Consider the following 12118-nt stretch of genomic DNA (forward strand, 5'->3'; position numbering starts at 1 on the left):
CGGCAGAATTGGCATTCTCTTCATGCGCAGCGCCCTCCGCAGCCCCGGAAGGGCACCGCCGGGCGACGTCACGTCGCGCAACTTTGCCGGAAGCGCGTTGCCATGATCACGGACCCCGCTCGAGGACCCGGTTAGCAGGACTCGGCGCTGTTGTGTTTCCGGGGACGTCGGCACCGACAAGTGTTGTGACGACGGCCGCTTTGTGTCGCTTGGTGACACAGCCTGACGCCGGCCGCCCGCAGCCGCGAGAGAAGCCGCCGTAATCGGCCGAGCTCGAGTCCGCTGAGTCTCCCCCTCCACATGACTTCGTTGACGGTGTTGTCCCCTCAACCGATTTACTTCTTCGACCAGGTGGGCTTTTCCTCGGCGACAACCGCCAAACGTCAACTATATCGCTCCTCTTTTTTTTTTTTTTTTTTGCAGCCTGCACCGCCGCGAAGTAAGAAGGGAAAACTTGTGAACGATCTTAAAGCCAAAGACGAGAAGAAGGAAAAAAGGTAACGATGTCATTGCTCACAACATTGATTGTTGCGGCGTCCATGTGCAACGCCGCTGCGTGGAAGCTTTCGCTGTCTTCATCCACAAGTGTGCATTGGGCTTTGCCCCCCCCCCCCCCCCGTTATGATATTTATGATATATCTTCGCACGTTGGGACTCGGGTGGTGGCATCGATACCCTGCTGTTAGGGTTATGCCCGGGTCCAGTCTCTTGGGTTGACCACCTGGTCCCGGTCCCGTCAAGCCAATGTCTAAAACTCACTTTAACTGTGACGCAGTTCAACTGTGGGTTAAAGTTCCTCCTTTCTGCTTGATCTAACAGACGAAGAGAAAGGAGGGGGGAAAAAAAAAGAATAAGGTGACAGCCACATATTTGTCGCAACGTTTTCGACACCGATAGGGCAAAGGTTTTTGGGGATGCGGATGTACCTCAACACCCGCACAGCGCCAAAAGGTTTTGTGAGGCGGCGTCGCTGGAGCAACTCAGCCAGTTTTTATCTCGTCCGACAGGTCCGAGAATGGCAAACAACTGAAATTCCTGAAAAAAGCCAAAAGTAACGACCTCCTCGAGACATCGACGGGCGTAAAGGACGAAACGTGCCAAGATGAGTCGGCGGAGGACGACGCCCAGGACCCGTTGGCCGACCGGAAGCGGGCCGCCCCTCGCTTGCTGAACGAATTGGGCCGCCTGCTGCACCGCAACCGGGGCGCGGCTCCGCAGGCGGCGGACATCCTCAACTACTCGGCCGACGCCGCGCTCAAACTGAGCAAGTCGGCCAGAGATGCCGCCGGCCGGCACAAGGCGGGCAGGAGAAAAAAGTCGCACAAGAAAGCCGCAAAATCAAATCAAGAAACGACAGGTGAGGAAGGAGGGACGTCTTTGGCGCGGCTTTCTTTTTTTTCCTCATCCTGTACTTTTCTGTGGAAATGGATCATTTTCAACACGAGAGTGATTTGAAGAGATTCCGTTTTAACGTCCGTCCGTCCATTTTCTTCGCCGCTAATCCTCACAAGGGTGGCGAGGGGTGCCGGAGCCAATCCCAGCTGTCAGGCGGGGTACACCCCGAACTGGTCGCCAGCCAATCGCAGGGCACACGTCCAGTCATATTGTTGAATTCAAATGTTACATTTTTAGGCGAGCACCCGGCACCAATTGTTCATCGGTGCTGGCAAAAGTCATTTGGACTCAGACTTACAAGTTACCCTGTGGAAGATGTAACGAGTACGTAGAAGTATTCCGTTGACTGTCTCCTATAATAATATAACTCATAGATTCCATTTTGATGGTGTCGTGGTCCGCTCGCTTGGCTTTGCCGTGAGCGCTTTTGGGTTCAGCGAGGGCAAACGTTTGTCGGCGCCGATGCGCGCCCTGCGGCTGACCGGCGACCGGTTCAGGGTCAAGCGGGAAAGGCTGCGGCTGGCCTTTCACGACCTCGCGGTGTCGAGAATGGACGGATGCATATTTTTCACGACTTTTCCTGATTTCCAACGACTGCTTAAAAGCAGAGATCGTTCAGTTTGTTTTTTTTGTTTTTTTTTTTTTTAAATAAGAAACCAACAACAAAACACGCTAAGGATAAATCGAAAGCGTGCATGCGGAAAACACCGTACGGTGTTGAGCCAATGACAAATATGCACAAGTTAGATTTTCTTTCATATGACAAACTAGATCTGTGAACGTTCCATGGAAAAAAAAAAAAAAGACAGAAATCATAAAGACCGTGTTCTAACTAATAATTGGGACCTCAAGGTCTTATTTTGAAAAGTGATGTTTGAGAGCACAGCGCAATAGCACATTGCCAGAGAGTCCAAACGTCAGTCAAATCTGGCAAAGGCAAACGAAAGCAGCACTTTGTAATTATGGTGAACTTTCTGGGATGTTTGGAAATTAAAAATTGCTGTGAAACGTCAACCTCACTTCTGACGTGTTGATCCGAACAATCAAGCTGTCAAAATGCCAAAACTTTGCCCGTTGGAGTTGTCATTTGTTACTCCTGCAGTGGATGAAAAGGATTTTGTACGATTTTGTTAAATGGTAAAACAATATCTGCCTGTGTCTCCTTTTCCCTCATTAGACGCTGCGGCTGTACCTGACGAAGTGTCCGGTAAGTACAGAGAATGTTTGAACACCCCCACTTTTCCTTTTTGTTACACCGACGGGGGCAAGAGGAGGTTTCAAACACCCCCACTTTTGTCAGTGCCCTTTGTGGTACCCGCGCTTGTAACACCCAGACTTTCCCTGGTCTCAGGCTTAAGCACCCGCACTTTTCCCACGGAAAGTTTGACTTTTGCCACATCCCTTTGAGCTTTCACCCCACTTTTTTTTTTTTTTGTTTTTTTTCCCCATGGCATTATTGGGGGAGATTTGGCCCGCCGCTTTTTCTTGGGTAATCACCGATTTCCCGGCGTCTGTTTTTCCCTTTTTGCACCCTCGCAGCTCTCAGCCCGACACCCACCGATGACAGCATGATCTCCAGCAGCAGTCAAGATCCAGGTGGGGGGGTTGAGGCGGGCAGCGCCCTCGCCGGGCCCACGGCGCCGACTGTCACTGTTTGGCTTTTCGTGTGGTGTGTCCAGATTGGTTCGCTCTGCCGCTTCAGGCCTTGGGTGAAGACACGCCCCCTCCCAGGGGTTTGTGTCAGTGGGTGGTGGAGAGACTGAAGGCCAGCAAAAGTCCACAGTGAGTTCCTAACGTGATCTCCTGCATTTAAATAAATCCGTTATTGTCCTGAAAAGTATGGACCTCCCCTCGCTAGATATGGACCTCTTTTTTTTTTTTTTTTTTTTTTTGGGTTGGCGATCGTGCGGGTATTTGCCACTCGGAAATAGATGGTGTGCCCTTCTTGGCAAGTTGGGGGCAGTGCAAGACTATAAGAATACATAAACAGTACGACCGCGGTTCTCGATCACAATCCGTTCCAGAAGGCGGACCGAGAAGCGATATGTTCGAAAACCGAACCGAATCGATGTTTCCCACGTCTGCGAACAGAGGTTGCGTTGTGCACAGCAACAACAACGCGCGTCGTGGGTCAGCTGGTCGGGTCGCGCACGTGATGTCATTTCCGGGTTTTGCCGCTGGCATTCGAGTCCCGATTTTCATCCGAAAGCCCAAAAATTTGTTCGAAAATGATTTGTTTTTTCACGGTGCGTTCAAATACACAACAACAACGCACGTCGTGGGTCAGGTGATCGGGCTGTGCTCGTTTTGTTATTTCCAGGTTTTGCCGCCGGCATTCGAGTACCGATTTTTATTCGAAAGCACAAGCAAAAATATGTACTTGAAAACCGATTTGTTCGAGAACCGAGTGTTCTCTGTATATTAAATGCATTGCAATGTAACTGTCAGAATCTTAAACTAATGAGGCGTTGAACATGCCCCCGTCTCCCAGCGTAAAAGCTCGAACGGTCGATCAGGTGCCGAGCTCGCCCATCCTTCGTCACTATGTGGACCCAAAGTCGGGTATTAAGGGGAAGAGCGCGGCGACCGGCGAAGCCGACACCGTCGTCGACGACGGGACTCCTCGCCGGGAACCGCCGCTCAAGAGACTGCATTGCAGGATCAGCAATGGAACCTCCTTCATTTAGTATCCTTTGCGGTCTGTTTTGTTGCTGCCCCTTTGGTGCCGACTTCACCCGGACCTTAACTGCACTCCTGTTATGTCGTAATTCTGAAAAGCGTCAGCATTCCGCGAAACGCACTCAAACGGCATGCAAATGGTTGAGGGCAGTATTAATGTCATATGACAAAAGCGATTTTGAAAATAACCCCCAAAAATTACAAAACATTCTACTGACTGGGCGATGTTATCGACCTTCATGTTTTGTGTGGATCCCTTTACAGTTACATTCCAGATGCCCTCATAATATAATGTCCGCAATGTTTAGAAAGACCATAGGAAAAAAAAGTTTCCTTTAAATACAACTCCCGCACAGTTTAGAATTTATTGGAAAAAAAAACAAAACAAAAACACACACACGCACGTTGAATTTGAACGCGCACGACTGCAAGCACAGAGGAATTAAAAATGTTGAAAAAAACCAAACAAACTTGCGTTTACACCCTAAAATAGTCATCCTCCATGATGCTGTTATCCCATTGAAACTTATTTCAAGAAAATGATTAAAACCTTGGAGGGGAAAAAAAAGAAGATTCCTGCAGACATCCAGAATTGGTTGTGAAGGCCTTTGGCAGATTAGATTGACATGGCAACATATCAAGATTGGACAAAAAAAAAAAATCTTCGATCCCCAAACACAAACTGGAAAGACTCGAGCCAAGACAAATGTCGGTCAGGGCTAGTGATGGTGTTTGGATCCGGTGCCCTTAACGGCGGAACCTCGAGCTACCCGTCGGGCAACATGGCCGTGTGCCACAGCCGCTCGGGTCTTCCGTCGGGAGGATTCTGCACCAACGTGTTCGCCGACAGCCACACCCCCGTCGTCCTGGCCACCGTCACCGTGTTGGGCCACGGCTCCGTCTCGCACCCTGTCAGGTGGCTTCATTCCTCTTGCGGTCGGCAACGCGACCGCACGGCCGCGTTCTACTAATGCGATGCGCTTCCAGCTCCGCGGTGACGGCCTTGTGGGACCAGCACGGCGGATTCATGTGCGACCGGCAAGGCCAGCTCAAGAAGGAGTGGACCTGGAAGCCCGCCGACGAACAGCAGGAGAAGATCGCCGTCAAGGTGAGTCTTAGAATTTCTGCAGGTCGAAATACGAGTCCAGGTCAGCAGCGCCGCGTGCTAACGGTGCACCGTCCTCACGCAACCGACATCAAGTGTGATTATATTTTGATTTTTTTTTTGTCCCCGCTCAATTTGCGGCCTGGTGCGCCTTTCAGCTGGCAAAGGGCATCTCGCTGCGTCTGCTCAGCGGCACGTCGGCTGTGCTGTCCTTCAAGTGCCAGGACAACAAAGTGCAGCTGCCGCTCTCGGCCCTCCCGTACTCGGCAAAGGAAGCGGTAAGACTCTCGAAAAAAAAAAAAAACTTTGCGGCCTTTTCCTAGCAGATCAATTTGAAGATGACACCTTTGCCTATTTTTGATGGGCTTTCCAGCGTTTCATATTTGAAAGTCGCCTCCTCACGCTCACCGGCCACTTTGTTAGGTACACCAGCGCGTTTCTAACGTGCGGCTTGTGATCGACGTTGTGTGATTGGGTTCTTCTTCTTTGGATTTTGGCTGGTTCAGACATTTCTGCCCAAAGAAAGGGCAGAAATAGATTGTTTTGATAAACTGTGGTTTGGATTGCATCAAAAGCCAATTTCATGACTGTTTTGTCTTGATGAAGCATTATTTTCAATCAAATATTCTTTGAGCTACTCCTTTATATACAATGAGTTATTCCTTTTATTGCTATTTTTAGGAATATGTTTGCGTTTTAATGTATCCCTTTGTAAACGTGTTATCTTCTTATTGTTGCTCAGATTGAATCTTGTTATTTTCCGATTTTTGATTATGAATAAATACTCGATCGGCAGAACGATTATGCGATAGTAGCGTGCTGAAAGTGTGAAACCGAAGAGTGCGCGCGCGATGACCTTTGCCCTCCCAGGTGGCCGAGCAGCCGTTCCCGGAGGCGGAGGGCACGGTGTCGGCGCGCTGGAAGAAAGGATGCCACGTGATGGGCGAGCTGAGCAAACTTCGGCAGAAAGTGCGAGACATCCTGGACGCGTGGCTGGACTATTATCGCACCGCCACAGGTGCCTGTCGCAATATTATTTTTACATCGCGTTCAGCCAAATTTGTGAGAGCAAACAGCTGCATGTCAAATGATTACCTCTCAAAAGTAAGCACCGATATCTTTGTGAAGGCAAACGTTTTGGTGGACAGTCGACCGCCGAAAAAAAACCTGCCATTATCAAGAGACTCCCGTACTTCTCGGCCTCCAGAGCGCACCTGCTTATAAGCCTCACCCAGTACTTTTGGACCGGAAATACCATTTGGTACATGCATGGGCCGCAGTCGTGTAAAAGCTGCTAGTGCCCACATTCAAACACAGGATATTTGCAAAGAAAGACAAGACACAGAGAGTTTGACGCTAGCGCCACCGTGCTAACAGGGCCGGTTCAAAAAAAAAAAAAAAAACATGCCGGTAAAAATCACTGAGACACGGCAGTAACACGCCAGCACAGCGCTTCCTCGGCACATATATTCCACCGGTCTCATTCTTGCCTTTAACGCTCGAGTGCCCCCCTTGTGGCTGTTAGAAAAAAATGCACAAATTAGCCCCGTCACCACATAAACCGCAGAGTTGAAAGCGTGTGGGGAAAAAAGTCGCGGTTTATAGACCGGAGATTACATGTTGCCCCTCCCACATGCAATAAACGCATTGAAATTGGTTAAATACTGGAGCACTTTTTCAAATATTCTGTTCTCGGTCTCGGGGCATCACTTTGAAATGAAGACTCGCTTGCGTAGTTTTCCCAAAGGGGGGGGGGGGGGCAAAACTTTCTTGCTTGTTCATTTGCCACACCCGCTTGAAGTTTTTAGATTTTAACATAAATAAATGCATTCACAACCCAAGCATATCATTTTGTTGAAATAAAGTCCGCTCGCCTCTCTCAAAGCTAACGCGGAGAGTGCGAAATGCCATTCTGTCGAGCCCGAGGTTAACATATTGTGAAACGCCGCAGAAATATTGCAACTGTGAGCTTGATCACGCCGAGCCGCAAGAAATACAAACGGCGGACACATGCAAAATATTCTCTGCTCTGCGGCAACGCTGACAATTTAGTTGAGGACCTTTGCATCCTCTTTGTTGTCGTCGTCATCTGTTTCTGATCTGCACGTCTTCCGACGGCCCAATCTGGTACCGCCCTCAAGGCGCTCAATTGTAAATTCAAAGTTGCGCATTGAATGTTGCACAAATCCATTAGAAATGATCGCGACGGGCGGGGTTGACTGCTTCGTACTGGGGGGGCCCAAGTGTCGCGGCGTCCGGCACGCGGACCCGGCAAGTTGTCCGGTCATGCGCTAAGAGTCGCGGTGCGCTGTTGGTCCACGTGCAGGCATCAAGCGCTGCGAGAAGAAGCCAAAGACCCCCAAGGCCAAGCACAAAAAACGGGCACACGCGTCGGCGCTGCCCGTCAAGAAGACGCCCGAGCAGGCCCACGCCAAGCCGGCCAAGGCCAAAGAGAAAGTCGCTGAGAAACAAGAGCCCCCCGCCAAGAAAACGCCGCGGGAAGCTCAAGCCAAGCCGAGGTGAGGCCCAATCACGCCGAAATAAAATATCGAGAAACGCGTGCGGAGACAAGCTGATTAGTTCTAGTCGTTCGTTTTGGGGAGCGTGGTTGGTAATTCATTCCATTAATTAGGTGATGATTTGATTGATGAGAGACGACATCCTGAGTTGATCTTGAGCAGGATTACGTGAGACACGAGCAGATTTGAACGTTTATTTATTGTAACCACAACGCCGTCGACTCTAAATTGCCCTTCAATGCGATTGGTTGCCCCGACCCTCGTGAGGATAAGCGGCTCACAAAATGGACAGATGGCTGATCTTACTGTCATTGAGTTTAAATAGCTGCGGTTTGATGTCGTGATTTATTTTTTTTTTTTTAGCATTGAATTATTATTGCATATTTCTGATATCATTTTTATTTGAACCCTGTCACGCACGCTTTACGTGGTGTCGTGAATGTTTCAGGGTCCCCGCAAAGAACACAAAAGAGCACAGTATGATCCAAATCGGACCCCTTCGTATCCATGGAAACATCAAACAGGAGTAAGTCAGGAGTCGCGCTGTGTTGGGAATCAGTGGCGATCCGCTGCCCTGGCGCTGGTCCCACGTGGAGTCACTGTCCGTTCTCAGCCGGTGGGTCGGGACCCGAAGGTGGACAGCCAGTAAGAAATGACATTGCACGTACGAGCTGATTTGTACGGACTACGGATGTGATTTATTTGCTGGAAAATGTCGTCGCCCGAAGCCTCACGCCGCTTGAGAACAATGAAGGATTCCCTTTTCTCACTCGTTTGGCTTTCATCGTTTGAGCGAGCGCTCGGTTCGACTCGTCGTCTGATTCCCGACTTCGGAATCGCAACGCAAAGGGATTTGAAGCGGACATTTTGGGGATCGCGGCGGCGGCGAGGGAGTCGGGAATGAGCGAACGATTCCCGACGCGGTGCTCTTAGGTGGGCGTTTCACAAAAGGATCCAGCTGCAGCGACTGATTCCCAACCCAGCCAGCCGATTTGTCCGTTTTCTCGCCACGTTCCCGTTCTGACGGCGACTTCCCGGCGCCAGGTTAGTGGTCCTCCCGGACCACCCCGACTCGCGTCTGTCCACCCTGCCCCGCTTCCCCGCGCAGTCCCGGCTGGCGCCCTCGGTGCCGCTCACCGTGTGCCCGCTGCTGCTGCGCGCGGCCCTGCTGGAGCGGCGCGACGGCCACGGGCCCAGGAGGTGCTGCTGCAGCGCGGCGCTGATGCCCGTCCTGCTGGACGTCGAGTACGACGCCTTCATCACGGGCCAGCCGCCGTACAGCCAGCAGATCCTGGTGGTGGTGGTCACGCTGCCCGTCAAACCGGGAGCGACGCCGGAGCAGGACGCCGTCCAGCAGCTCTACCGCAGGAGCAACAGGAAGAGGACCATGCCCTGCGCTCAGGTGGTCCCCAAGTCAAAAAGAAAGGCCAACATACCAAAATGGGAAATTGAGTGACGTCATTTGGTGGCACACTCAATAAATTCTTTGGTGACTGTCTCGAGCCCAGTTCATAAAAAGACTGCTCGTGACCGTCAATAACGGCGCATTTGGGATTTGTTCAAATCGAGCCGTTGTTTTGTTTTGTTTTGTTTTGTTTTGTTTTCCCCCCGTTCAGTGCCAGATGGACTCCTTTCGCCTGCTGAGGTACGAGGTGTCCACGGGGGCCTTGGGATGCCCGGTCGACAACATCCTGTTGCAGCATCGACACAACGTCGCCGCCGGCATGATCCTGGTCAGTACTCTGGGCGCGAAGTCGGTTATTTGGCCACACTTATCTGACATTTGTCCTACTAAAGTCTTGTAAATGCGACACGCAGCAGAGAAGTGTTGTTGAAAAGCCCGCCAAACTTGAGTGAGCAACAACAACAACGCAACATATCCAAAATAAGGCCCGCCCTCGAGTTGCAGGAGCGCGTGGGCATGTGAAAAGGTGTTCGGGTTCAACTTTAATTCAGTGTGCTCAAGTGTTCAACGTATTCAACAAGGGCGAGTGATTAGAATTTGGATTGTGTTTGCGGGATCTCGTAAAATGTTGTCCGTTTTAGAACAACCTCCAACCTGAGCTCCATGCTAACGCCCATTTTGAAAAGCCATAGATGGGCTAACGAAAATATGTTCGTAACCCTTTGTAGACAGTACTACAATACTCACAGCCACATATTATCCTCTGCGTCTGACTCCGCTGAGTCAGTTGTCTGTTTACTGCCCCCTGCTGGTCAGGTTGTGGACACTGGAAGATTGTTATTGAATTCTTGGCATTCTGTGACTGTCTTTTGGAACGTACAGTACGATAGTGCTATTTTCTTTCTTTCAACAAATAATAATAATCATAATCATAATATCGATGTGGGAGCGGTCGAAAAGAAGATTACATGCGTTGGACTGACGTGAGCGCAATCTCCTTGCCCGCGGAAACGTCAGATGTACATCCGAGGCCGACTGATGTTTTTGGGCTACGTCTCCAACGGCCGCAGCTTCTCTGTCTCGGACCTTCAGAAGCAGATCTTGAGAACCAGAGAGAACTACAGGTTGGGGATGAGCCTCCCTCCGGACTACAAGTTCAGGTAGGACTGCGGCAGCTTTTCAAGGTAAAACGATGAGCGCGGCGCTGTCGTCATGAGCCTCCGTACTTGCAGCGAGAGCGCAAAGGTCAGCCTTTCCTCTGAAGCCTCGGACGCTAACGACGGCGAAGGACCGGCGCCGACGTTAACCAACGACGTCACCTCGACTCAGTCGCCCGACAGAGACTACGTCGCCGAGACGTGACTCGACCGGAGGACTTTGAGGAGTTTTTCCGTAGCGTGAAAAACTACTTTGGACCTTCTCGTAGCGAAGGCGGCGAACGTCTTCGCTTTCAGATGTCGTCGCACCGCACGCTTTATTTACACTGTCGATGGGACCGGAACGCAGGATCGCTTTTCGACGACTGGAAAGTGCTGCCTCGTCCTGGGAGCGGCCCAACTTCCGCGTTTTGCCGCTTGTCAGCTGATTTTCGGTTAGGAGAGGCCTTCACGTACTGGCCGTGAAAAGTCAAGTCAAATGTCGTTCCTCCTCTTGTCTTGACCAAAAATGTTTCCTTTTTGAAGAGATGATCTTTTTCAGCCCATTTAGCAGTTATTGCAACTTGATTCTGGCAAATATCCGAGTTGGCCTTGGCCTTCCCAAATCCGTATGGTCAGACTGTCATGTTGACATGTCTTGCTGCACCGTTTGTGTTCTGTGTCTCTTGGAGGTTCTACCTTCCGCCGTGTCCGTGCTGGTTCCGTTAGCCTGTCCACAGCGTTGCAAGCTAGCGCTTCTGATCTTTGGCTTGACGTTGATCATTTCTGGAAAAGTACGATTTTCCTCGTCTCTTCACATTAGTTTCGTTCAGGAGGCCCGCATCATTTGGTTTGGGCCAACGATTTGATTTGTTTTTTTTATTTTGTACTTTTTTTTTTTTTTACTTTAGTACTTTTATTATAATAAAGTTATCCATCCATCCATTTTCTTAGCCGCTTATCCTCACAAGGGTCGCGGGAGTGACATGAGTGAAATGAGTTTGGCTCAGTATCTTGAAACAATTGTTAATAGCACATATAGATACAGATATATATTTATATAACCACTGGTGTGCGCGTGACGCACGCACACACACACACGCCTTGTAATTAACATTTTCAGATTCACTTCAATGTGCCTGTTTTACATGAAATTTGATTTATTGTAGTTTTTCCTCTCACACAAAATTAAATAATCTGTGTAAAATGTTTTTTTTTTTTTTAGTAGTAATTAGCTTTATATATATATTTCCTTTCCACAAGGCAAATTTTCACTTTTAAAGGGGCAAATCTTTAATTAAAGTATAAATAAAAAGGAATGTAACTGGTGTTTGGATTTGATTACACTCTTTAGATATAAATCTATATCAACGGAAACTGGTGAAGTGTAAATATTTCCTGTAAATAGGTTTAGGAAAATGTCATCTTTTTGTTCACGTTTCATCGAGATTTTCTGTCATGTACTTTGTATAACATATGTCTGCCTTTGCTTGTATGTGCTGAATAAAAATGAACAAGCAGGATATAATTTCTCTCCCCCCACCCCAACAAAAAAAAAATATGAATTGCATTGCACCCTGTGAATCTGTCATAGTTGGCCCCTCAAGAGGGAATTAGTGGTTTGTGTGCCTTCACATTCTGGCTCCAGAGCTCGTTACATTTTCATCATCATCATCAAACTGTGAAAGTGTAATGAGTGTGAACTTCATTTTTATTAAAATCCCAAACTTCTTTTCAGAGCGGGAGGGCTCATTCGAGAGAAACATTTGGACCCTGTTATCCATCCAAATCTGGAAACAGTTTTTGGTGGGGGTTTTTTTGTTGTTGTTGTTGTATTTGCAATCTTTTCTGAAGTCGCCCCCCCCCCCCCCCCGGCGCC

At 49.3% G+C, this 12118-nt stretch overlaps 1 protein-coding gene across 1 annotated transcript; it reads left to right on the forward strand.

The window, feature by feature from the left end:
- Positions 1 to 32: 32 nt before the first annotated feature.
- On the forward strand, positions 33 to 11558 carry LOC133512566 (uncharacterized protein C3orf20-like). The gene is made up of 17 exons (XM_061842315.1): positions 33 to 351; positions 424 to 497; positions 1008 to 1357; positions 2573 to 2602; positions 2935 to 2991; positions 3075 to 3177; positions 3887 to 4081; positions 4841 to 4990; positions 5062 to 5182; positions 5338 to 5457; positions 6050 to 6197; positions 7506 to 7698; positions 8147 to 8224; positions 8743 to 9100; positions 9315 to 9431; positions 10121 to 10263; positions 10336 to 11558. The coding sequence occupies exons 1-17, from the start codon at positions 301 to 303 to the stop codon at positions 10463 to 10465; spliced, it is 2418 nt and encodes an 805-aa protein (XP_061698299.1). The 5' UTR covers positions 33 to 300; the 3' UTR covers positions 10466 to 11558.
- The last annotated feature ends 560 nt before the right edge of the window (positions 11559 to 12118 follow it).

The sequence above is a fragment of the Syngnathoides biaculeatus genome, chromosome 14 (genome assembly GCF_019802595.1).
Source record: "Syngnathoides biaculeatus isolate LvHL_M chromosome 14, ASM1980259v1, whole genome shotgun sequence".
Lineage (NCBI taxonomy): Eukaryota > Metazoa > Chordata > Actinopteri > Syngnathiformes > Syngnathidae > Syngnathoides > Syngnathoides biaculeatus.